Source organism: Trachypithecus francoisi, unplaced genomic scaffold (assembly GCF_009764315.1).
Source record: "Trachypithecus francoisi isolate TF-2019V2 unplaced genomic scaffold, Tfra_2.0 Lachesis_group0, whole genome shotgun sequence".
NCBI lineage: Eukaryota > Metazoa > Chordata > Mammalia > Primates > Cercopithecidae > Trachypithecus > Trachypithecus francoisi.
In genome coordinates, this window is record NW_022681453.1 from 83,629,057 (window position 1) to 83,653,033 (window position 23,977).

The 23,977-nt window shown below is 35.8% G+C and overlaps 1 protein-coding gene across 2 annotated transcripts in view; it reads right to left on the reverse strand.

The window, feature by feature from the left end:
• Positions 1–2,383: 2,383 nt before the first annotated feature.
• ALCAM (activated leukocyte cell adhesion molecule) overlaps positions 2,384–23,977 on the reverse strand; it is a 217,162-nt gene continuing 195,568 nt past the window's right edge. For both annotated transcript variants that reach the window (XM_033211402.1, XM_033211401.1), the window contains 2 exons: positions 7,704–7,816; positions 2,384–4,818 (listed from right to left, as the gene is read on the reverse strand). In XM_033211402.1, the coding sequence (XP_033067293.1) occupies positions 7,729–7,816 (88 nt within the window). In that variant the 3' untranslated portion in view covers positions 2,384–4,818; positions 7,704–7,728. The remainder of the gene's footprint in view (positions 4,819–7,703; positions 7,817–23,977) is intronic.

Here is a 23,977-nt window from a genome sequence, read left to right on the forward strand (position 1 = left end):
TCCAGTGATCTACCCACCTCAGCCTCCCAGGTAGCTGGAACTACAGGCTTGTGCCACCCCACCTGGTTAATTGTTTGTGTCTTTTGTAGAGATGGAGAGATAGGGTTTCACCACGTGGCCCCGGCTGGGCTCAAGCAGTCCTTCCACCTTGGCCTCCCAAAGTGTTGGAGATACAGGCATGAGCCACTGTGCCTAGCCCCAGAGTTTTCTTTTTTTAATCAAATACTGTACTTAGTGGAGACTGTAGCCTTTGCTCTCTGATAATATATAGTCTTTCAAGGAATGAAAAAACATTATTTTGAGCCTCTGTGATATTGAGGCTGTCACTTGTTTCTTGGTAGTATAGAGATTACATGATTAGGTTTACTCAAACCAATTTTATTGCAACTATTGGGTCTAATGCACTGTTGGACCTTTGACTTACAAACACCTTCCATCAAAGCATCATCAATATGTCCACCTCTTAGCTGCTTTCTATTTCTGACAAATATTTTGTAGTCCTTCCAACAATTTCTTTTCTGTTAAGCAAATCCTATGTTCTCTCTTCAAAAAACAAAAATAAGGGATAAAATAGCCCACAGTGTGTGTGTGTGTGTGTGTGTGTGTGTTGTCTGCCTCTGTGTATTTGTGTGCATGTGCATGCACTTAATTGAAGATCTTTTCTCTCACTTAGGGGCTTGATCATTACAGGGCAAAACCTTTCCCAGAGATAGCCAGTAAAAAGGGATAAGACAAATAACTGGAGAATCAGATCTGCTTTTGGAGTCATGTGCCTGGGTATTCATTTTCCAATGAATATTTGTGCATGTTAAAATCATTTATCAGGAAAAAATGTGAGAAGCAGAATTAGGATAAAAAGAAGAAATTGGATTAGAATGAGGATGAACAGGTGAAGATTGTGTGCTAAGAAAAAAATGGGCCCCAGTTTTCTGGCTTCATGTAAAAACACAGAGTATTTTTAAGAAAGTTTTAATGAAGAAGCCTACATAAGAAATATATATTCAGTGTTTAACTGAAGTATTTCCTATTGTGAAAGTATAATGTTTATACAGCCAAATATACTGCACTGACTTTTCAAATAGGAGTTAGTTCAATTTAATTCCTTAGACATAAGATGAAAATGCAGCTAACATTTATACCATCATTTATTGTTTTCAAAGCAGTTTTACTATATGTCTTATTTGTAATCATACTACCTTGAATATCAATGGCGCTAGTTATTAGAAAAACAAATAGGTTATTTAATGCTAATCTATCTTTTTGTTAGTCTCTCCAAGTGTAGACAGATGTACATTCTTATAATGGGATGATAAACAATATAATGAATTGAGTCTGAACTTTAGCAACTTGAGCATGGGTCCTGGCTCAACCACTTTGTATCTGGAATTGTGAAAAAGTTATTTGCATTGAGTCTTCATCTTTAAAATAGACATCACACCTCTCCTATCAGATAAATTCAATAAAACATTATTTAAAACATGCACCAATACAGTATCTGTCGCATAATAGGCACTTAGTATATAATGGCATATGTGATGTTTAAAAATACAATGTGGAATATGTTATACATTCTAATAACATGTCTAATATGTTTAATCCAAATACTGTTGAAAAAATATGCAATTTTGCCCTTCTGAATGATTTAAATATCTCAGAATAATCCTTTTATCAATGGTATAACCAGTCTATGTGTCAATTAATGTTTTCCAATTTTACATATTATGAAAAAGAGCACTCTTTAGAGGAACTTAGGGAAGTATGTAGACTGGGGCAAGGATTCAGATCTAGTTTGATACCCATCTGATCTACTTTTGAAGCTAAGTGCATTTGGGAATTATGAAGTTCCTCTAAACCTCAGGTTTTTAGCTGTTAAATGAGGGGATATTTAGTACTGTTTACAACTGTTAACTGTTAACTGTTAATGTGTGAATGACCCTAGCACATAGTAGGGGCTCAATAAATGTTAATTTCCTTCTCTTATGCACACAGCTGGCTTTACCTTATTTTGGAGGGAATATGTTTTCTGAAAGTTCAGGCCTGGGTAATTCCAAATGACAATCTGAATAGAATGTTATTGGCAGAAGTGAATAAATATGAAAATGTTCTCTTAATTAAGGTCCTAGGACAGTTACATGGGACATCCAAGAGTAAGTATGATCCTATCATTGAAGACAGATGCATTATAGAATCAATCACTGGTGAAATCTGGGGACTAGCTGAGGTAGCCCACCTGACCTAGTAGGAAGGCATGGGGAGTTTTATTTTTCTGCACTCCTTCTCTGGAAAGATGGAGAGTCACAGTGAGTTTTTCACTATTTGATAAAGACCATCACTTTCCACACATGAACATTCTACTTTAGACAAGAGTCAGACAGCTGTGAGAGACCTGTGAAGACATATTTCAGTTTTATTATCTTTTAGGCATAGACGGGTATGTTAATCCATTTCCACATACAATTCCTATTATCACATACAGGGAGTGAACCTTGAACCTGCAAGACCTGTTTCCTGTTGCCAAATAATTAAATTGGAGAGCCGAAACCTCAGAAACTGAGGATTTGGAATTCTTTTTCTTCTCAGCATCTCCCTGCAGGTGGCGGCCATTAAATAAGTAAGCGTTCCTCTTTATCCAGGCACTGATTCGATGGTAACAATGTTGACTCTTTTTTTCCCCGGCAAACTTTCTGCTTTCATTCCAGAGCTCTGAGTTTCTCATGTTCTGCTCTGGAGGTTCTGACAGCTGTTTTTGGACTTAATGAACCATTGCAAGTGGAAACCAAGAAATAATTGTAGCATAACCCTCTCTATCTATTGTCATGTTGCTTCTTTCTGCAACTATATCTTAGAAGTTAGACTTTAAACCTTTGATCTCCCGCACTAAAAGAAAAAATAATATTTATATGGAAGTAATTTTATTTTAGTGTTTGTGATTTATTGTGGAGAGCAGGTGTTTAAAAATTTTAGAATTTCTTTAACAAAATTCTAAAGAGAAAATAAAAAAGAAATCACAGTATTTACAGAGATAACAGAATGGCTTAGCCATGCAAAACAAATAACTTTGGTTTTTCCCCTTTTACTTTGGTTTAAATATTGACCAAGATTTAATTTTTTTTCCTGCCAAATAAAACTTCAATAAAAGTTTAGAGGCAAAATAACATATTTTCTTTTTTTCCCATAATATTTTATACAGCATTGAGTCTAAGAATATTTTATGCATTTAATCCATACCAATGCACTACAGGAAGCTTTTATTAAACGGAGTCACTATTGCCCAGACAGTAAATGGTTTACAAATGTACAATAACATATGTTTCTAAATAATGCAGAAGTGGCAAAATATTATTCCTATTCTCATCTGACTTTAATTTTCAATTTATTTTCATTGCCTTCATAATTTTTTATTTCATGAGTCTAAGAAACAAACACCAGTTTTCCTTTTCCTTTCAAATCACATAGCTCTATACCTAGAAATCTGATGTTCATTTATCTTCCCTTTAAAGTTGTGTAAATCCTGGGAAAGAAATGGCTGTGCAGTGTTCTCCCAGAAACCAGGCTTCTGCTTGAAAGAGCAAAGTTTAAAAGTCTAGTCACAAGTAGCCCATATCCAGTCTACTTCAAAAAGTTTCCATTTATACTACCACCCCAAAAATTGCCTCGAGCATAAAACATGTTTATAAAGTTACAAATTGGAATGTAACTAAAGATACATAGACATTTTATTATTACACTTTCATGTACTGCTTGATAAATTATGTATCAGTTAAAAACACTAAATTATCTGCAGGTGCATTCAATATCTGTAGGGTAGTTAACAAAAACACACACGAAAAAAATATATATTCTATATTCTGTGGAAAATAACACAGCTTTGATAATGACCACTGTTAAAAACTCCAATTCTGATTGATATCTTTTTAAACATGAAATAGGTATAATTTTAAGGCAGTGGATAACCCAAAGGATTTAACACCAATTTGTAATTACAGTGATTTACATTGTGATCTATGAAAATGGGAATGTTGACCATGATTTTTCAAAACTGTCTCTCACACATGCTTGTGTTTTTTCTTTTGACAGAAAATAATTTATTAGCAGGTGTCTGTAGAGGTAAGTGCTACCAAATTCTGTTTTATGTCTTTTTTAGGATAGGTAAAATTGTCAGTTTGGGAGTACCGTTATGTATGTATGTCTATATGCATCTGTGATTTACTTCTGAGAGTCTGCTGGTGGCACATCAAAGAGTCGGCTCCTATGGTGTCTATCAATCTGACTCTCGGCCTCCCCTCCCTTGTGATAAAAATCACAGTTTTTGATTAGGGCAATGTGAGTGTCCCCAATCTTCACAAGCTGCCACCTTTGGGTTTTAGGTGCTTGTGAGATAGTTTGGGGCATTACTGATAGCAATCAGAATCAGAAATGTACCTGCTCAGATTATCCATATAAACAATTGAAATAAAAACATTACATTATACATCAGATTAACAGCAACTCCCAGAACAAAGCTTACAGTGTATAAAAATAGCTACGTAAAAAATTTACATAAAAGGCAAACCAAAAAGAAATCCTCAGTGCAGACATTTACGGAAAAAAAATTGAACCAAACACAACATATGACCTATTATCATGGCTGCCAAAACTTGGTCTTATTGTTTGTAATTAAATTTCCTTGTTTTACTTGAGATAATTCTCTAAAAACCTGTGACAGCTTGGTAGAATGAACTGCTTAATACTTGAACCATGAATTGCTGTCAATGTCTTTGTTTATGTCTTAAATACAATCCACGTTCATGCTTCAATTGGTCTATATGATTTTTATCTCTGAAATGAAAAAAAAAGCATACTTTAGATAAGCTGCCATAGCAATATTTATCTATTTATTTTTAACATCAACAGACACTTGGTGCTAAAAGTAATTTAGTGAATTACTTTACAGGAGGGCCTTTTATAAAACTCCACTGTCCCCGAGCCCATCTATAATCTCAGGCATTGCTGCATCCATTCTTCAAATAATTTTTGGAATTTTTCAGGGTGTTCTCTTTTTTTTTTTTGTAAAATTAATACTAATACAAGCTTTTTCAAGAAAGTATTTCATTGCATTTCTCTTTAGGTTAAAAATATATTCATTCCTTCAAATCACACTATTTCGTGGGATGTGCCTTCAAGTACAGTTTTCCACTGAGCAGTTACTCTATACAATTTTGAAGAAAACAGTAGTTAAAATCTATGTTTTCAAAGTAGTTAAAAAAATCTATGTTTTCTCTAGGGAAAAGAACCCTAGAGAAGTGGAAAAAGCAAACAAACAAAAGAAGTCGTGTGGGAATGCTGCATATTTGACCTCCAATGAAAGGCAAGATAGAGAAGCAATCCAGTTCTGATTTCTTTCACCCCATCAGTTTAAAATCCTGGCTTTCAGATTTTAAAAAACAAGTCTTATTTCAATTATTCTATTGTTCTCCCCTGTGTGCATCCTTTTAAATTCAGTACTTTCCCACACCTCATCCTTACTATGGGATTAACTTGGATGACCCACTCAAATTGTGACTTGTGGTTTATTTATAATGAACCCGAGTTTACTGTGGTGGTTGGGGCTTTTCATATCATATTGGTAAGCGATAGTAGCAGTTATTCTAAAAGACACATTAAATAGTTAGTGCAAATGGCTCTCCTATTTGCTTGGTTTAAGGGAACACAAATAAAAAGAAAAACCTCAAATTGCAGGTGGCAATGCTATGGAAACATACTCCTTTTTGAGACTGTCTTAAAAATCACACAGAGCTATTTTATATGTTAAATATATATAACATATGTAACAGACATATGCCTCTACATATGTGCATATAGATACATGGATACATATATACACATATACATACATATACTACCTATAAAAGCATGTGTGTATATGTATACACACATGCACAAGTTTGTTTGACTTTTCATTAAAATGATTTGGGATACTGGCTGTATAAATATACTCATGCTTTTATTAAATCCCTAGATTAAATTTTTTTTAAATTTTTATATTTTGAGACAGAATCTCATTCTGTCACCCAGATTGGAGTGCAGTGGTGCCATCTCGGCTCAGTGCAACCCCCACCTCCTGGGTTCAAGTGATTCCCCTGCCTCAGCCACCTGAGTAGCTGGGATTATAGGTGCTTGCCACCAGGACTGGCTCATTTTTGTATTTTTAATAGAGACACAGGGTTTCACCACATTGGCCAGACTGGTCTCGAACTCCTAGTCTCCAGTGATCCGCCTGCCTCAGCCTCCCAGTGTTGGGATTACAGGCATGAGCCACCGCACCCAGCCTAAAATTTTTATATTTCAAAATTATTTTCATAATCATTTATTTAAAGTAAATTTAAGGTATTAGAATCTGTTCTTATTGAACTCAAATACTAATTCAGAAAATAAAGCTTCTTTGCACTTAAAGTTTTTGCATTAAAATATAAAATGCTAATTGAATGTTAACATCTCATAGTTGGTTTTTATTATTCAGAGGATAATGATTATTTTGAGGAGGGAGGTGGGGAGACAGGTAAGTTTACATTCTTCCAAAAACACTTTCTAAGTCACAGAAGTTTCCTTTTGAAAAACTCTGTTCCTGTTTTGAGAGGATGTGGAGAAATAGGAACGCTTTTACACTGTTGGTGGGAGTGTAAATTAGTTCAACCATTGTGGAAGACAGTGCGGCAATTCCTCAAGGATCTAGAACCAGAAATACCATTTGACCCAGCAATCCCATTACTGAGTATATACCAAAAGGATTATAAACCATTCTACTATAAAGACACATGCATACGTATGTTTATTGCAGCACTGTTCACAATAGCAAAGACTTGGAACCAACCCAAATGTCCATCAATGATAGACTGGATAAAGAAAATGTTGCACATATACACCATGGAATACTATGCAGCTGTAAAAAAGGGCGAGTTCATGTCCATTGCAGGGACATGGATGAAGCTGGAAGCCATCATTCTCAGCAAACTAACACAGGAACGAAAACCAGACACCGCATGTTCTCACTCACAAGTGGGAGTTGAACAATGAGAACACATGGACACAGGGAGGGGAACACCACACACTGGGGCCTGTTGGGAGGTGAGGGGCTAGGGGAGGGACATCATTAGGAGAAATACCTAATGTAGATGATGGATCGATAGCAAACCACCATGGCATGTGTATACCTATGTAACCTGCACGTTCTGCACATGTATCCCAGAACTTAAAGTATAATAAAAAGGAAAGCCGGGCGCGGTGGCTCAAACCTGTAATCCCAGCACTTTGGGAGGCCGAGACGGGCGGATCACGAGGTCAGGAGATGGAGACCATCCTGGCTAACACGGTGAAACCCCGTCTCTACTAAAAAATACAAAAAATTAGCTGGGCGAGGTGGCGGTCGCCTGTAGTCCCAGCTACTCGGGAGGCTGAGGCAGGAGAATGGCGTGAACCCCGGAGGCGGAGCTTGCAGTGAGCTGAGATCCGGCCACAGCACTCCAGCCTGGGCAGCAGAGCAAGACTCCGTCTCAAAATAAATAAATAAATAAATAAATAAAAAGGAAAAAAAAAAAACAACAAAACCTCTCTTCCTGTTTTGAAAGCTGTAATTATGAAGCATCTTAACATAAAGGCTTTCATCTTTAATGATGTTTTCTACTTGCTAGGGAATTATTTCTATGAAACTCATACAGACTACTCACCTGGACAACTAGGACAGTTTCTCTCTTAGGCTTCAGTTTTGTGATTGTTTTCTTCTAACTTTTTGTTTTCTTCCATATTACCGAGGTCCTTGTTTACATGTTTTGATGCAGTCCTGTAAGAGAAATAAATTTCATCACATTGACACATACATGTTCAACTTTTATATTTAATTTTAAGATTTGAATTCATGTGTCTTTGAAAAGCAATTTCACAGCAAACCACTAGGCAAAAGTTTCATCTGTGAGCCTTGACTGATAACAGAGCACATTCTACTGAAATAAGCTTGGTGATGGGTTTGCAGTAAATGTATGCTTAAAGAAAAAAAATCAATTATTTTGAACACAGACTATACAGCACTTTGTTGCATCATGTTTTTAGCTAGGTTATTTTTCTCTCCACTTTCTGGGAAGTAACTCATTTGATAGTATAAATTTTTGTTCTAAGTGAATTTTCTGCAAAAAAATTTCTTAGGACATTTCATGAAGACCTTTCCCTTTTGGTGTTCCCTATCATGTATCCCAGTTGAACCAAAGCCCTATGTCTATCTTTATAGATTCTGTTTTACTGAATACATCAGCAACAAGATTATTGAGACCAAGTTTATGATAGAAGACAACAGAAGCTACAGCAACTCTAACATGGCTAGTTCTCAAATTATGGTCCCAGACCAGCAGTATCAGCATCCCCTGTGAACTTGTGAGAAATGCACATTCTTGGGCCCTACACCAGAACTACAGAAACAGAAACAGACACTGTGGGGATGGGACCTGCAATCTCTGTTAACTCCTCAGATGATTCCACTGCCTGCCACAGTTTGAAAACCAATGCCTTAGCAGCTACTATGATTACCCATGCCTAGACTCTATTCGTTAAGACATGAACTCAGGTTTTCTTAATTATACAATTAAGGTTTTGTAGCTAACTAGGAGAAATCAGAGCAAATGGTAGCTGTATGTCCAAGAGTGCATCCTTCCTCCCTCCCTCCCTCCCTCCTCCCCTCCCTCCCTCCCTTCCTTCCTTTCCTCCCAGCATCCAGAATAAGAGACAATTGCAGACCATTATAAGCCTTTGCAGGGCTTACACTGCCCAAAGGCTACTACAACCTGAATTCTCACATAATAGTTTTACCTGCTATTGTAATTTGTACATAAATGGAATCATCTCACATGCATTCATTTGTGTTTGCCTTTTATTTAAACTCAACCTTAAGTTTGTGACATACATGTATAATGGTGCATATGATTATAGATTGTTCATTCTCATTGGTCTATAGGATGTCATAGGGTGAATAAACCATAATGTATTTATTTATTTTACTGGTGATTGCTATTCTTGCTCTTTCTTTCTTCTGGAATTTCAATTTTATACACAACTTATACATTGTGTGTGTTTCCACATGTTTCTTATGCTCTTGTTGGTCTTGGTTGTTCTTTTTCCTCTCTGTGCTTCGATCTGGGTGTCTTCTATTGCTATGTTTTCCAGTTTCCTTCTCCTGTGCTCTGCTGTGGCCCATTTGTGTTAAATTCATCCACTGTAAAGTCAGTGTTTAATATTATATCTTTCGGTTCCAAAATGTCAATTTGATCCCTTAAAATCAAATTGACATTTTGAAACTGAAAGATTTAATTCTTGGCCGGGCGCGGTGGCTCAAGCCTGTAATCCCAGCACTTTGGGAGGCCGAGACGGGCGGATCACGAGGTCAGGAGATCGAGACCATCCTGGCTAACACAGTGAAACCCCGTCTCTACTAAAAATACAAAAAACTAGCCGGGCGAGGTGGCGGGCGCCTGTAGTCCCAGCTACCCAGGAGGCTGAGGCAGGAGAATGGCGTGAACCCGGGAGGCGGAGCTTGCAGTGAGCTGAGATCCGGCCACTGCACTCCAGCCCGGGCGACAGAGCGAGACTCCGCCTCAAAAAAAAAAAAAAAAGATTTAATTCTTTTTATCTTCTTAATTATTGCATTTCAATTCTCTATTATTTTTATTTCTTTTGAGTATCTTTTCTTACACATTTTCTTATATATTATTTGTAGTTATTTTCATTGCCTTATCTATTAACTACAATATTCAAATAATTCAGTTGTTTGCTTATCCTATTTATTTTTTCTCTTGATTATTGATTGTATTTTCCTGACTCTTTGCATATCTTGTCCTTTTATATTTTGCTGACCTGATCAACAAAAGAACTGTAGAGACTCTACAGAATGCTATTTTCTATCAGATTCGGCTCCCCCTTTCCTTTGTCAGGCTGAGGGGCAGATTACCACAATTCTATCAGGTATTGACCTATGTTGGAGCCTCACTGCAATGTGAGTAAAATTTGGTCTACCTTTGGCTTGCTCCTATTCCTAAGGCATGGTTCTTTCGGGCTTCTAATTGACATCCTAGAAAGTATCCCTTTCTTTAGCTCTAAAAAATGCAGAGAAATCCAGCTTTTCCCTTTAAGCTCTTAGCTCAGTTCTCCATCCATCTGCCCCATGAAACACTGAGATGTGAGAAATCTTGTTTCCTTGACTTGAACATAAGATCTTTAAGAATAACAGCCATGTTTTATTTATATTTTATCCATAACACATGACACTGTGACTAGAACATGGTAGGCATCCAACAGATCGTTATTCTATTAAGTTGAACTGACATGATCATAAAATGTCTATTTCCTTCTACTATTCCTTAATATATTAGTGCTCACCAATATGAAGTCCATACCTACCCAGCTGCTTTTTTTATAAGCAAGTGGACAGAATAGTACATTGAAATGACAGAACTTGAGTAATTGTTAATCCAACCTTTCCAGATAGTTCTGTACACAATTATATGCATAAACATGTCTTTGATTATTGTAATAGCTACTAACTCTATATTCTAATAACTATAATTTCTATAAATCAGTAAGAATTGTGGCAATTTTTAAAAGCCACATAATCCCCAAAATCTCTTCTCTCCTTTTTTTCTTCCCCTTGTCTTCTTTCACCCTTCTAATTTTTTTCTCCATTCCATTCCTTCTCTTTCTACTTCTCCTTTTGCTTTCTCTTTTTGTCTGTTTTCTTTTAAACTCATTTCATTAACTTTCACTCCTTTCATCTAAAGTAAGAATTATAACTTGTTTGGAGCAAGTAGACAGTGATAGATAAAAAAGTCAACATTCAGTAAGTAAATCCTAAAAAATAAAATAAAATAAATCAACAATGTAGTACATGAGGACAGTGACTACTATGATATAATATAAATTGCATATAATTAATATAATATAAATTGCAATTTTAATTTATTTCAACTTGCCTTGACTTGTATGGTAAGAATAAAGCCATATCCTCATTAAGTGTGCAAATGATTACATAACCTTGAAATAAAGCATGGACTACAAAGAGTTATGTTTTGAGTAATACTGAAAAAAAAAAAAACAAATTGTACTTTGTTAACGCTTATATTTATAACAATTATAAACCCTCAGAAAAGTACAGAATGAACTATTTGACTGTATTTGAGAGTGACAAAAATAAGATAGAAATTGAAAGAAAATTTTACATGACTTTTCCTCTGAGGGCACTTCTCAGTTTGGGAGGTATGGACTAAGTAGAACAAAAGCTGGAAATCAAGCAGGAAAAATCTTAGAAAGGAGACAGCCACAGGGTGGCAAGAATTCCAAATTTGTGTACAAACTATGATAAGCTCCTTGGATGACCCCGTGAATAGCATATGTGGGAGAAATTTCAAAGAGCTTAGAGGGAAGCAATACCAGAAGGCTTAGAAATCTGACAGATCTTTAGGCACTACCCGCACAGTCTGGAGTTGAACTTCACCAAGCCAGAAGTGGTTAGTAACACATCAGTCTTTGTATTGAAACTCCAGAAAAACCAAGGAAGACTATGTGTCAAAATGACACACAGGCTGGGCTCAGTTGCTCACACCTGTAATCCAGCACTTTGGGAGGCCAAGGTGGGTGGATCACTTGAGGTCAGGAGTTAGAGACCAGCCTGGCCAACATGGAAAAAGCCTGTCTCTACTAAAATTTAAAAAATTAGCCAGTCATGGTAGTGTGTGCCTGTAATCCCAGCTACTTGGGAGGCTGAAGTGGGAGAATCACTTGAACCCCGGAGGGGGAGGTTGCAATGAGCCGAGATAGCACACCTTGAACTCCAGCCTAGGTGACACAACAAGACTCTATCTCAAAAAAAAAAAAAAAAAAAAAAAGAACTAGACACTAGACGCTCATCCTAAGACAGACATGGAATACAAACTGTAAAATTAACCATCGCAAGGACAAGGTGACAGTAGAGAGCAATTAGCCAGTAACTTAATTGTGTGCTAGGAAAAACAACTCATATTCCTTAGAAAAATATAACAGAAATTATAATCTAAAACATATCACCCACAAAATCCATTATATAATAAAAAAGTTTCAATACATATACAGAATAGAAAAATGTAACACAAAGTCCAGAGAATGTCCTTAGGTGATGCAGATTGACAGATTTTGGAATCAGCAGGCAAGAATTTTAAGTCAATTATTATAATATCCACTCAATGACTTAAAGGAAAAGATGCTAACAATGACAGAGCAGATGGAAATATCAGCAGCAAAAAATGTGAACAAAAATAATTATATGACTGAAAACTAGAATATTGATACTGAATGATTCACTAAATGCACTTAACATCAGATTGGAAGTGGCACAAGAAAGCATTAGTGAACCTAAGGAAAAAAATGTAAGTTACAGATTCTAGAAAACAGAGAGAAAGAAAACAGTAAAAAAGGGAGGAGATGGAGTCCAGGGCAGTGGAAAAAAAAAGAAAAGTGAGCAGATCTTCAGTGGCCTGTGAGATGACAGTGAGCAGGCTAACATATGCTGACATGTGTGGATTTGAAGTCAAATAGAAGAGAAAGAGAATGAGGCAAAAATATATTTGAAGAAACAATGAGAAAATTTCCGAGATTTGATGAAGTCCATTAACTTGAGATCCAAAATGCTCAAAAGTCCGGAAGGAGGAAATGCAAAAAGAAAAACACACTCAAGTAAATCATAGACATACTAACCAAAAGCAAATATAAAAAGAAATATTTGAAAGTGCCACAGAAAAATTGTTCAGGAGAACAATAACATAAATAACAAGTGATGTCTCATCAGAAAAAAATGCATACCAGAGATAATTAAACATCTTTAAAATGCTGAAAGGAAAAGTTTTCAACCCAAAATTTTACATCAGTGAAAAGATCCTTCACTTAAAAGGAAAAGAAAGACATATTAAATTAAATGGAAAGAAAGTAGAAAAGAATATCACCATCACACCTTTCCTAAAGGAAGCACTACAGGAAGTTCTTTGAATGGAAATAACATCAGATGGGAACTCAGATATCTGAGAAAGAATAAAATAATACATATTGTAGATATGCAAAATATTTTAAAAGACAAGTAACAGTTTAATACATATGCTTTATATGCATATATATGTAAAACATAGTTGATCTTTATAATATATGCAGACAAAATAGATATGACAATAATAGCAACAAAGATAGAGGAAGTTAAAAGGCATTATGCTTCAAAAATCTTAGATTTGGCCAGGCGCGGTGGCTCAAGCCTGTAATCCCAGCACTTTGGGAGGCCGAGACGGGCGGATCACGAGGTCAGGAGATGGAGACCATCCTGGCTAACGCGGTGAAATCCCGTCTCTACTAAAAAATACAAAAAACTAGCCGGGCGAGGTGGCGGGCGCCTGTAGTCCCAGCTACTCGGGAGACTGAGGCAGGAGAATGGCGTAAACCCGGGAGGCGGAGCTTGCAGTGAGCTGAGATCTGGCCACTGCACTCCAGCCTGGGCGACAGAGCCAAAAAAAAAAAATCTTAAATTTTTAACATGAGTAGATTGTTTTGAGTTCTTATTGTAATCCTTATAGCAAGCACAATAAATAAACACAAAGAGGTACAGTTAAAAGGCCAGTAGAGGTATTAAAATGTATATATAAAAAACATATATAAAACTTAATTGAGTAATTCAAAAGAAGGCAGGATGGAAAGACAGAAGATACCTAGAAAACAGATAGGGAGGTGGTCTTACATATAACTGATAATTAAATATAACTTGGTGAACTCTTCCAGTTAAAAGGCAAAGATTGTCAAACTGTACAAAGTAAGCAAGACTCTACAAAACGCTCTACACCAGAGGTTAACAAACTTTTTCTTAAAGGTTTAGACTTGTAAATACTTTAAGCTTGCAGGATATGTGGCTTTTCTTCCAACTGTTTTTAATTCTGCCATTATAGCATGAAAATAAAACATGCTATATATAAAGAAATGGGCATAACTGTGTTGCAGTAGAACTTATTTATAAAATTAACCAACAGCCCGAGGTCAGAGTTTGCTCTCTTACTCTACATGAAAGATGAAATATATTTATATATTATATTTATATTTTAAATATAAAGAGATAATTGAAAATAAAAGATATACATGTAAATACTACATATACACATGCCGTGTGGCTATATTAACATCAAACAATGTAAAATTCATGGCAAGGCATATTACCAGAGATAATGAGAGATATTTCATAATTACAAAAGCTTTCATATATAAAGAAGCTATAACAATTGTAAGTATATGTACCTAATAAAAGTATAAAGTAAAAACTGACATAACTGAAGGGAGAAGTAAATAAATATGCAGTCTTTAGTGAATAATTTGATATCACTTTCTCAATAATTGATAAGACGATTACACCAACATTTAATATGTATGATCCTGATGAAGTAAATAGTACAGTTGTCCCTGGTATCTGCAGGGTGCTGGTTCCAGGACCTCTCTTGAATACTAAAATCCACAGATGTTCCAGTTGCTTCACCGGGCTAGCTCTCTTGCCATAAACATGTATTTTTAAGAAAAATGATAAAAGAACAAGTATTTTCTGTCATTGGACAACAGGTAGCAAAGTACTGTGATCTGTGTGATTTCTAAGAGAAAAGCCACACGCTGCACTCGATGACAATCCAGGCTTTGTGCCTGGAAGTATTTTCTGGTGGTGCCAAAAATGAGGACCCAAGCAGAAAACAGAGTCTTCACTGAGTTGAGGAGGCAGAAATCACACTTGGCTGGAAGGAGATGATGAAAATTGCAGGAATGAGGTAGAATTATGCAAAGAAAACAGCATGAGAAATTTACATAAGCATTCCTTTGATTTTTTCTCCAAGTACTAATTTAGATACATCCATCCTAATCTAGTTTAAAACCAAGCTCCAAAAAAGTTAAGCTGATCCATAAGTAACTTGGCTACCTGCCAAACAAAATTCAAAATAATATAACATCTAGATTTCTAACATCCAAACAAAAATTACTAGACATACAAAGAAATAGAGCAATGTGACCTATAATTAGGAGAAAAAAAGTTAATAAAACCCTACAAATAACTGAATTAGTAGTCAAGGATTAGAAAATAGGAATTACAGAAGATTATAAGAGTTTAAAGGAAAACATCAGTATAATAATAAGAGAAAGAGAAGATTGAAAATAAAGTTGAATATTTAGAACTGCGAAACACAGATCAGAAATGGTAATTTCATGTATGGGGTTACTGGAAGATCAGATATTGCAACTGAAATAAAATCAGTGACAATTAAGTTATAGACATAGAAATTATGCAATATGAATCTTTTCCAAAAAAGCAAAGGCATTAAAAATTGAGACAGATCTGTGGGACAATTTTGAGAAGTCTAATATATGTATACCAGGAGTCTTATGAAGAAAGAAGGAGGGTAAACAGATATAAAAAAATTGCTGGAAATTTTTCCAAATTTTCAAAAGCAGTGAAAAATAATATCCAATTACTTCTTTTTTCTCCAGAGATGGGGTCTTGCTCTGTTTGCCCAGCTGGGAGTTCAGTGGTACAATTACAGCTAACAGTAGCCTTGGACTCCTGGACTCAAGTGATCCTCACACCTGAGCCTCTATTTTATTTTTTTTCTTTCCAGACAAAGTCTTGCTCCGTTGCCCAGGCTGGAGTACAGTGGTGTAATCTCAGTTCACTGCAATCTCTGTCCCCCAGGTTCAAGTGATTCCCATGTCTCAGCCTCCTGCATAGCTGGGATCACAAGAGTGTGGCACTAAGCCCGGCTAATTTTTGTATTTTTGGTAGGGAAAGGGTTTTGCCACGTTGGTCAGGCTGGTTTCAAACTCCTGGCATCAAGCAACTTGCCTGCCTCGGCCACCCAAATTGGTGGAATTACAAGTGTGAGCCACCCACATGACTGATCTCCTTGTGTAGTTAGGACTACAGGTGTGCATTACCACACCTGGCCAAAATCCAACTACTCATTAAAAACAATACAATCCAGAAGGCAATGGCACATCTTTAAGGTGCTCAATATTCTAAAAAGTATCAACCTAGGAATCTGTACCTATGAACATATCAAACAAAATTAAAAATGAAATAAGAACATTATCATAAAAATGAAATCTCAGAGAATTTACTGGCGGTAGACATGCACTCCTAGTAATGTCAAACGACGTTTTTCAGAATGAAAGTGATAGACAAAGGTCCAGATCCACTAAAAATAAGTAGAGTGCTGGAAGGAGTAAATAAGTAGATACAAAAGAAAGTTTTATGATAACTTTTAATTTTTAAAACACATAATAGACCGCAGAGCATAAAATAATGACAGTGGGTTGTGAGGCTTAGTACTTAGAAGTAAGATAAATGAACAACAATGGCACAAAATACATGAAGGGGAAATGGAAGTGTATGCTTGTTACCTTCTTATATAACATGTGAAGTGATTTTGTATAATTTAAAAAAAGTAAGTAGGGGTAAGAAGATTTAAATAAACTGTTATTCGCCTTAACCTAATCCTAACTGACAACTATAAAACGCTACATCCATAAGCCCCCAATAAGTTTTTGTTCACGTGTCCATGGAGTATTCACAAGGAAAAACTGCATGCTAGGCCAAAAAATAAATCTCAATGTACTTTGAAAGACTAAAAGATTATGTAGTAGGTTGTGTTGACAAAAAAGAATTAAATGAGAAATATTTGGAATTTAATACAGGTCTAGTCACTTGACTTCAAGGAAGAAACCACAGAGAAACATTAACTGAATGAATACGAAAATACAACATATCAATGTTTGTGGAATACAGGTGACAGTGCTGAGAGGAATTTATAATTTCAATGCTTGTCTTATAAAAGAAGAAAGGCTAACACTAAGAATCGAAATTTTTATTTCAAGAAATTAGACAAAAGAGAGAAAGTGGAAATCTAAATAAGAAAAAAGTAGTAATTATAAGAGCAAAATAATAAAAAATAAGCAACAGAGATAAAAAACAAAGCAAAACGTCATTTGAGGTCATTACGAAAATTGATAACACCCTATAAAGACTAAGAAAGGTAAAAGAAAAAAAAATTAGCAATATCAGATAACAAAAAAGTGTTATCACTATAGAACCCACAGGCATAAAAGGGATAAAAAAATTCTACTTTTTTTTTTTTGCAAAAATGTCAATAATTTAAATGAAATGGATAAATTATTGAGCAACCTGCCAAAACTTATTCAAAAAGAAGCAACCCTATACCTATAAATTGAAATTTGGCCGGGTGCGGTGACTCATGCTTGTAATCCCAGCGCTTTAGGAGGTTGAGGAGGGCGGATCACTAGAGGTCGGGAGTTCAACACCAGCCTGATCAACATGGAGAAATCCCGTCTCTACTAAAAATACAAAAATTAGCTAGGCGTGGTGGAGCATGCCTGTAATCCCAGCTGCTTGGGAGGCTACGGCAGGATAATCATTTGAAACCAGGAGGCAGAGGTTGCAGTGAACTGAGATCGTGACATTGCGCTCCAGCCTGGGCAACAAGAGTGAAACTCTGTCTTAAACAGAAAAAAAAAAGCAAATTACATTTTGTTTTGAAGCAAGTTCTCATGAAGAAAACGCAAGGTCCAGTTAGTTTCATTATTGAATTCCATCAAACATTTAATGAATTAACACACTTGGAAAAAGAAGAGGATGGGGCCCTTTTATTGATCCATTTTATAAGATCCACATTACTCTAGTACCAAAACTTGATGGGAATGTTATAAGAAAATTACAGACCAATATTCTTCATGAGCATAGACAAAAGAATTGTTAATAAAATGTTAGTAAATAGTATCCATCAATACATAAAAATTATGATACATCATAATAGACTGAGATGTATTTCAAGAATGCAAGACTGGCTTACCGTTCGACAATCAATGAATGTAATTTACCATATTAACAGAGTAAACAATATGATTATTTTAATAGATATAGAAGAATATTTGAGAAAATTCAATGATTTGTGATAAAAACTACTGGTAATCTAGGAATAGTGAAAAAGTTATTCAACCTGATAAAGGACATTTTGTAGTAAAGAATTTGGCTTCATCCAAAGAGAGATCTGACCTTTGTTTTCAGTTCATGGGAGTCAACATCTAAACAGTTGGAATTTTATGAGTTATACAGGCTTTCTTATCTATGTTGCTTCCTTAAATTATACCTGATAGCTTATGCTGATGAGATGTCTCAGGGCAGGGCCTTCTACACTAATCAGTCTTAGGGTGGGGTAAAATGACACCAGAAAGGCCAATCATAGTTTAAGGAGGGAACTTTGAGCTATGTGATATCAGATTGACCTCAGGAGAAGACAGGCTGGAGGTTAAGTTCAACCAATTAATCATGCCTGTGTAATAAAGCCTAATGAAAACTCTGGTCACTAAAGTTTGGGTGAGCCTTTCAGGTTGGCCATACTCCATGCTTTCGTCACACGTCGATGCTGGTAGAATAATGTATCCCTGAGGACAATGGAAACTTCACATTTGGAATCTCTTAGACTCTGTCCTATTTATTCTTCCCTTGGCTATTTTTAACATAACATTTTCTTGTAATAAATATAACCAGGAATATAAAAATTTTAGTAAGTTCTGTGAATCTTTCTAGTCGATTATCAAACCTGAGGACTGTTTTGGGAAACACCAAAACTTGCATTTGGTGTCAGAAGTAAGGGTGATATTGTGTGTACTCTTCCCTCTTACTTTGTGGTTGGACCCTAACTCCTTGCAGGTGGAGTCAGAATTCTTGGGCAGACTAGGTAATCTGGTGAACTATACCCTTAACTCTGCAGTTTGACTAACTCTGGGTAGGGATATATAGCTAGCATCATACATAATGGTAACTATTGAGCAATTTCCCCTCTAAGATTGGAAACATGCAAAGACGTCCGTTCTGAACATTTCTATTCAGACTTGTATTGGAGCTGCCTATGAGTGCAAAAAAGCAAGCAAAATAGATAAATGGTATATAAAGAAGATGGGAAGGAGTAAAGTTATCCCCATTTGCAGATGCAATCATTGTTTACATGGGAATCCACAAAACAACTAATATAACTACTAACAAGGTAATTTAGTAAGATGGTAGTATACATTTCAACATAAAAAATTAATCATATTTTCACATACTAGTAGGAAAAATGAAACATTACAAAATTAATTGCATTTACAATAGCTGCAAAACATATAAACATACAGGAACAAACTTTTAAGGACATATCAAGTATCTACATTTAAAATTTGAAATATTACTAAGAAAAAATTGAAAAGAGCCAAGTAAATGAAGAGATATATGATCACGGATTTGAAGACCAAGTATTTGTAGGTTATCAAATCTACCCAAATTTGTTTGTATATTAAAAGCAGTGCTAATGCCACAAAATTTTTTTTGTGGCACAGAAATTTGCAAGTTGCTAAAATTTATATGCATGTAAAGAAATAAGATCTCTGAAACAACCAGAAGATTATCACAGTTGAAAGCCTCCTACTATTATGGTAAGTTAAGTTTTGACAAATGTGTTAAGACTGAAAGAAAGTCCTTTTGACAAAGTGCTGGAGTGGCTTGATAAATAGATATAGCACAACCAAAAACCAAACAAAATCCCACCTTTATCTCACACTAGACACCAAATTTTAGATAGATCATACCCTTAAATGTCAAAGTTTAAAAGTTTCTAGGAAATAACATAGGAAAATACCTTTGCCACTTTGGGATGAGCAAAGATTTCATATAGTAGACACAAAAAGCACTAACATAATAGGAAAAATTGATATGCTGTTCTTCATCAAAAGGAATAATTTCTGCTTATCAAAAGATAGCATTAAGTACAGGAAAACCAGGCTACAGACTAGGAAAAAAATGTTCAAATATATCTATATATGTCAAAGGATTTTAATACAAAATGTGTTAAGAATCCTTACAAATCAATTACAGAAAGACAAATATCAATAAAATCATAGGCACAAGATTTGAATTGTCACTTCACAAAGGAAGATATAAGATAACTAATACATTTATGATCTTAAAATTATTAGATCTCAAGGAAATGCAAGCTAAACCAAAACTATTTATTAATTCACACCTCCTAGAATGGCTAAAATTCAACAGAATAACACCAGATTTAGGCAGGAATGCGAAGGAACTAAAGGTCTCATATGCGACTGGTGGGAGTTGTAAGCAGGATGACTATTTTGGAAATCTGCATGGTAGTTTCTCATAAACAAATGTCTGCCGGAAGATCAAGCAATTCCCCTCCTAGGTTTTTACCCAAGAGAACAGAAACATATGGCTAAAAAAAAACACTTGTATAAAAATGTTTATTTTAGCCATACTATTCAGAGAAGCCCAACCTGGAAACTATCCAGACGTCCAAGAAGAGAATGGATTTTAAAGATGTGGCATATTCTAACGGTTAAACACTATCAGCAATATAAAAAAAGAAGCCACTAATATATGTAACAACATGAATAATCTCAAAAACATGTTAAGGGGAAGAAGCCCAATATAAAAGAGTGCCTTCTCTATAATTCCATTTGTATGAAGTTCAAGATTAGGCAAGCAACCTCTGATCTTAACAACTAGCACAGTGGTTTCCTAAGGAGACAGGAATGATGGGGTTGGACAAAAAAGCAGTCTAATGGAATTTTCTGGGGTGATGGAATGCTCTATATCTTGACAGGAGTAGTAGTCACTGCTATATACTAAATGTTTGTGTTCCCCTGAAATAGATGACATGACCATCACATGATTAAACTATAAAGGTGGAGCCCTTATGAATGAGATTAGTGCCCTCATAAAAGGGACTTTGGAGAACTCTCTTGCCTCCTGCCATCATGTGAAGTTACAGCAAGAAGGCACCTCTATGAGCTAGAAAGTAGGCCCTTACCAGACACTAGATCTGCTGGTGCCTTGATCTTGAAATTCCCAGTCTCCAGAACTGTGAGAAATAAATTTCTGTTTTTGTTTTCTTTAAAGCCACCCAGTTTATAGTATTTTGTTATAATAGCATAACAAAAAACCATAACCTGGCTGGCTTTAAAATATATATGTATATATATGGTATATATACCTTTATATTTTATAATTTATAAAATGTACATTATGATGGTTATTTAAAATTTTTCTCATTGGTACCTCTTTTTAACAACCTTAAATATGAGAGAAAATTTAAATTACAGGATCATAGTAAGTTACCGTGCGAAGAAGCACTAAAGGTGATCCTTTAGTCTAAGCTTCAAGGCAGAGAGGGTTCTTAGCCTTGGGGTCTGCAAGCCTGGGTTTTTATCCTCATGTGTTAAGACTGAGCTCCAAGATCTTAGACAATCCCTCCTCTTAAGCATGCTTGTTCATCTATAAATAGGGAAAACAACAGGATTTCCTCGCAGAGCTGGTGTGAGGATAAATGTGATAGTGTATGTGAAAGCAGCTGGCAGGTGACATGCAGGGCCTCACCAAACTGAAGGTGAGTCAGGGAGCTAATGGCCAAGGCCATAAAGCTACTGAGTAGCAGAAGAGAATTTAAATCTAGGTCTCAACTCCTCGTTTTGTGAAATTCCCTTAAGTGCAGTGCCTTCAAAGGGCTAAAGTCACTTTCAAATAAATTTTCAGAAGATTTAAAACCTTTCTCAGTGAGATTTTCCCAATATTCTATACTTGTTTTGAGATCTCAAAAGGGGTAGGGGACTGCTTTGTGGGTATCCCCTAAGTATACCTTTAATTGAACAATGGTATAGTGAGAGAATGGAGGAGGCAGGAAAAGTGAAGGGGGATGACAGTGGTAGGTGCAACCAGTAAATCACAATCTGGTTGGTATCATTTGGAAAAGTTCAATAAAATGCTATAATAGAATTTTATATTTAGAAAACCAAAGCAATACTCAGTTAAAATGATTCACACGTAAAAGAGTACATGAGATTTTAGGTTTTCCAAGCAGGCTTTCAGTTTGTATAACAAATTGAAAACTCTTAGATGGGGTGTAAGGAATCCTTATATTTTGATAGTTAGAGGAGTGTTTTCCGTGAGCATGCCTGCCTCACACCACAGAAGGTACCAGAGCTGTTGGTATTTAGGACTGGCATCTTGGCAGTGTAGAGTTACCACTTCCGGCAAACTGGCCATTGACACCTGTGCGGGTATTTAGGGTCATGCCCAGGAGTATGGTTATTGTTTCCCCTTCTTTGGTCACAGCTCAGTAGAAGGAGTCTCCCCTTGGGCCAAGTTTAATGACAAACTAGAGGAGGAGCGCAGGACCCTAATCCCCACTGAGAGTTGTCAGCAACTTCTTGATTGAAGAAGGAAATAGAGAAGAATAAATAGTTGGTCTTATTACTACAACTTACAATTTTATAGCTTTAGAATTTCTAAGACTCTACAAAGAAACTCCTCACTATAATTTTATATCTTTAGAATTTCTAAGACTCTACAAAGAAATAGGGAATGCTTGTGTCCTCAGTGAAAACAGAAAATGGCTTTTCCACCTTGGTCAATAGTGAATATGACAGCCATTAGGTAAAAGGCTGGGGGATCAAAATAAATGCAACTATACTGAATATGCATGAAAACAGGATGCCACCTGCATGCACTCAGCATCACAGCTCAAAATGTTTCTTTAGGACAGATGATGGGACACATACAGCTTGGCTCATGCCAGAGAACGGGATGTTTTTGTTCCTTCACCTTTGGAAAATGTATTTAAAATAAGTGTGATCTTTTCTATAAAAATAAAATGAAATGAATATATAGAGAGGACATTTTGAAATAGGAACACATTATATTTTGATGCAAGCTCTTTCTTCCTTGAGGAAACTTTCAGGTCACACGCAGTAGAAGAGGAGAGGGCCATGGATGGTGTTGCTCTGTGAGTGGCCAGTGACCCTATGATTGACTAGATGGAGACTCCGGCATTTCCACATTATTTCCTGTCAAGTCCCCTCTATTATTTATGGTTTGATAAGATAGTGAGGTATAGTCTTTTCTTCCTTCTGGCAGCCTGCCAGGTCATGGGTAGAGAAAGAGAGAGAAGTCAGTGTTTGGATTAGTCTGACTTCTCATACAAGTGGAGAGAGACAGGCTGTGTCAGCCCTGCCCTTAAGATCATGCCCTTTCCCCCATAGTACCAATTAAATGCCAGCAGCCAATCAAAGTCAGAGCTAAAATTTTAATTCCAAAAAAGTCCTGGTAAGGGAGAAAAATAGATTTGAAAATACTATATGGAATTTAGAATAAGATACTACTTATGATATCTTGAGCAGGTTAACCCCACTGAGACTTAGATATTACAAAATGGGGTTAATGGTATGTACATCATTAAATTGTTGAGGATTTCAGTAAACAATACCAAAAAAAAAAAAAGAAAAAGAAAAAGTAGTTTCTCATGTAGTGATAAATGAGAAAAGTTACTTAAAATGTGCTGTAAGTGGTCCTCCAGCACTATCTTTTCAATTTAGTCAGTGATGAGTCCCTCTTCCCTTATGAGAACATATATTTGCTTTTAGCTGAGTATTGACTGGGAAATAGAATTCAGTTAAAATCAACTTTCTTGCAAGATCGTGTTCCATATATTAAGAGACACCAACAGGAAGGATTCTAGAAAGGCTTAATCAACAATGTTAACATAACATTGTTTATTGAGGTTTCAGCGTTGTAGGCAAGTCCTCTTTGGCCCTTCAGCCAATTTAGGATTGTCTCTGTTTTCTTCCAAGAGAGTACTGGAATAATAAAGCATCGTATAAGGCAGAACTAACAAAGGGTATTTCTGACTTTTAGATTTCCAGATATTACACGCTAATTTTCATGAAAAGTCTTGAGTTCCATAGTTGCAAATGGTAAATCTCTCAGTAAGTTTCCAAGATTTACACAATGACTATTTTGAGATAACAAATGTTTGGTTAACACTTGTGTCCAGTTTAGTTATAGGAAATATGGAGGTCAGAGTCT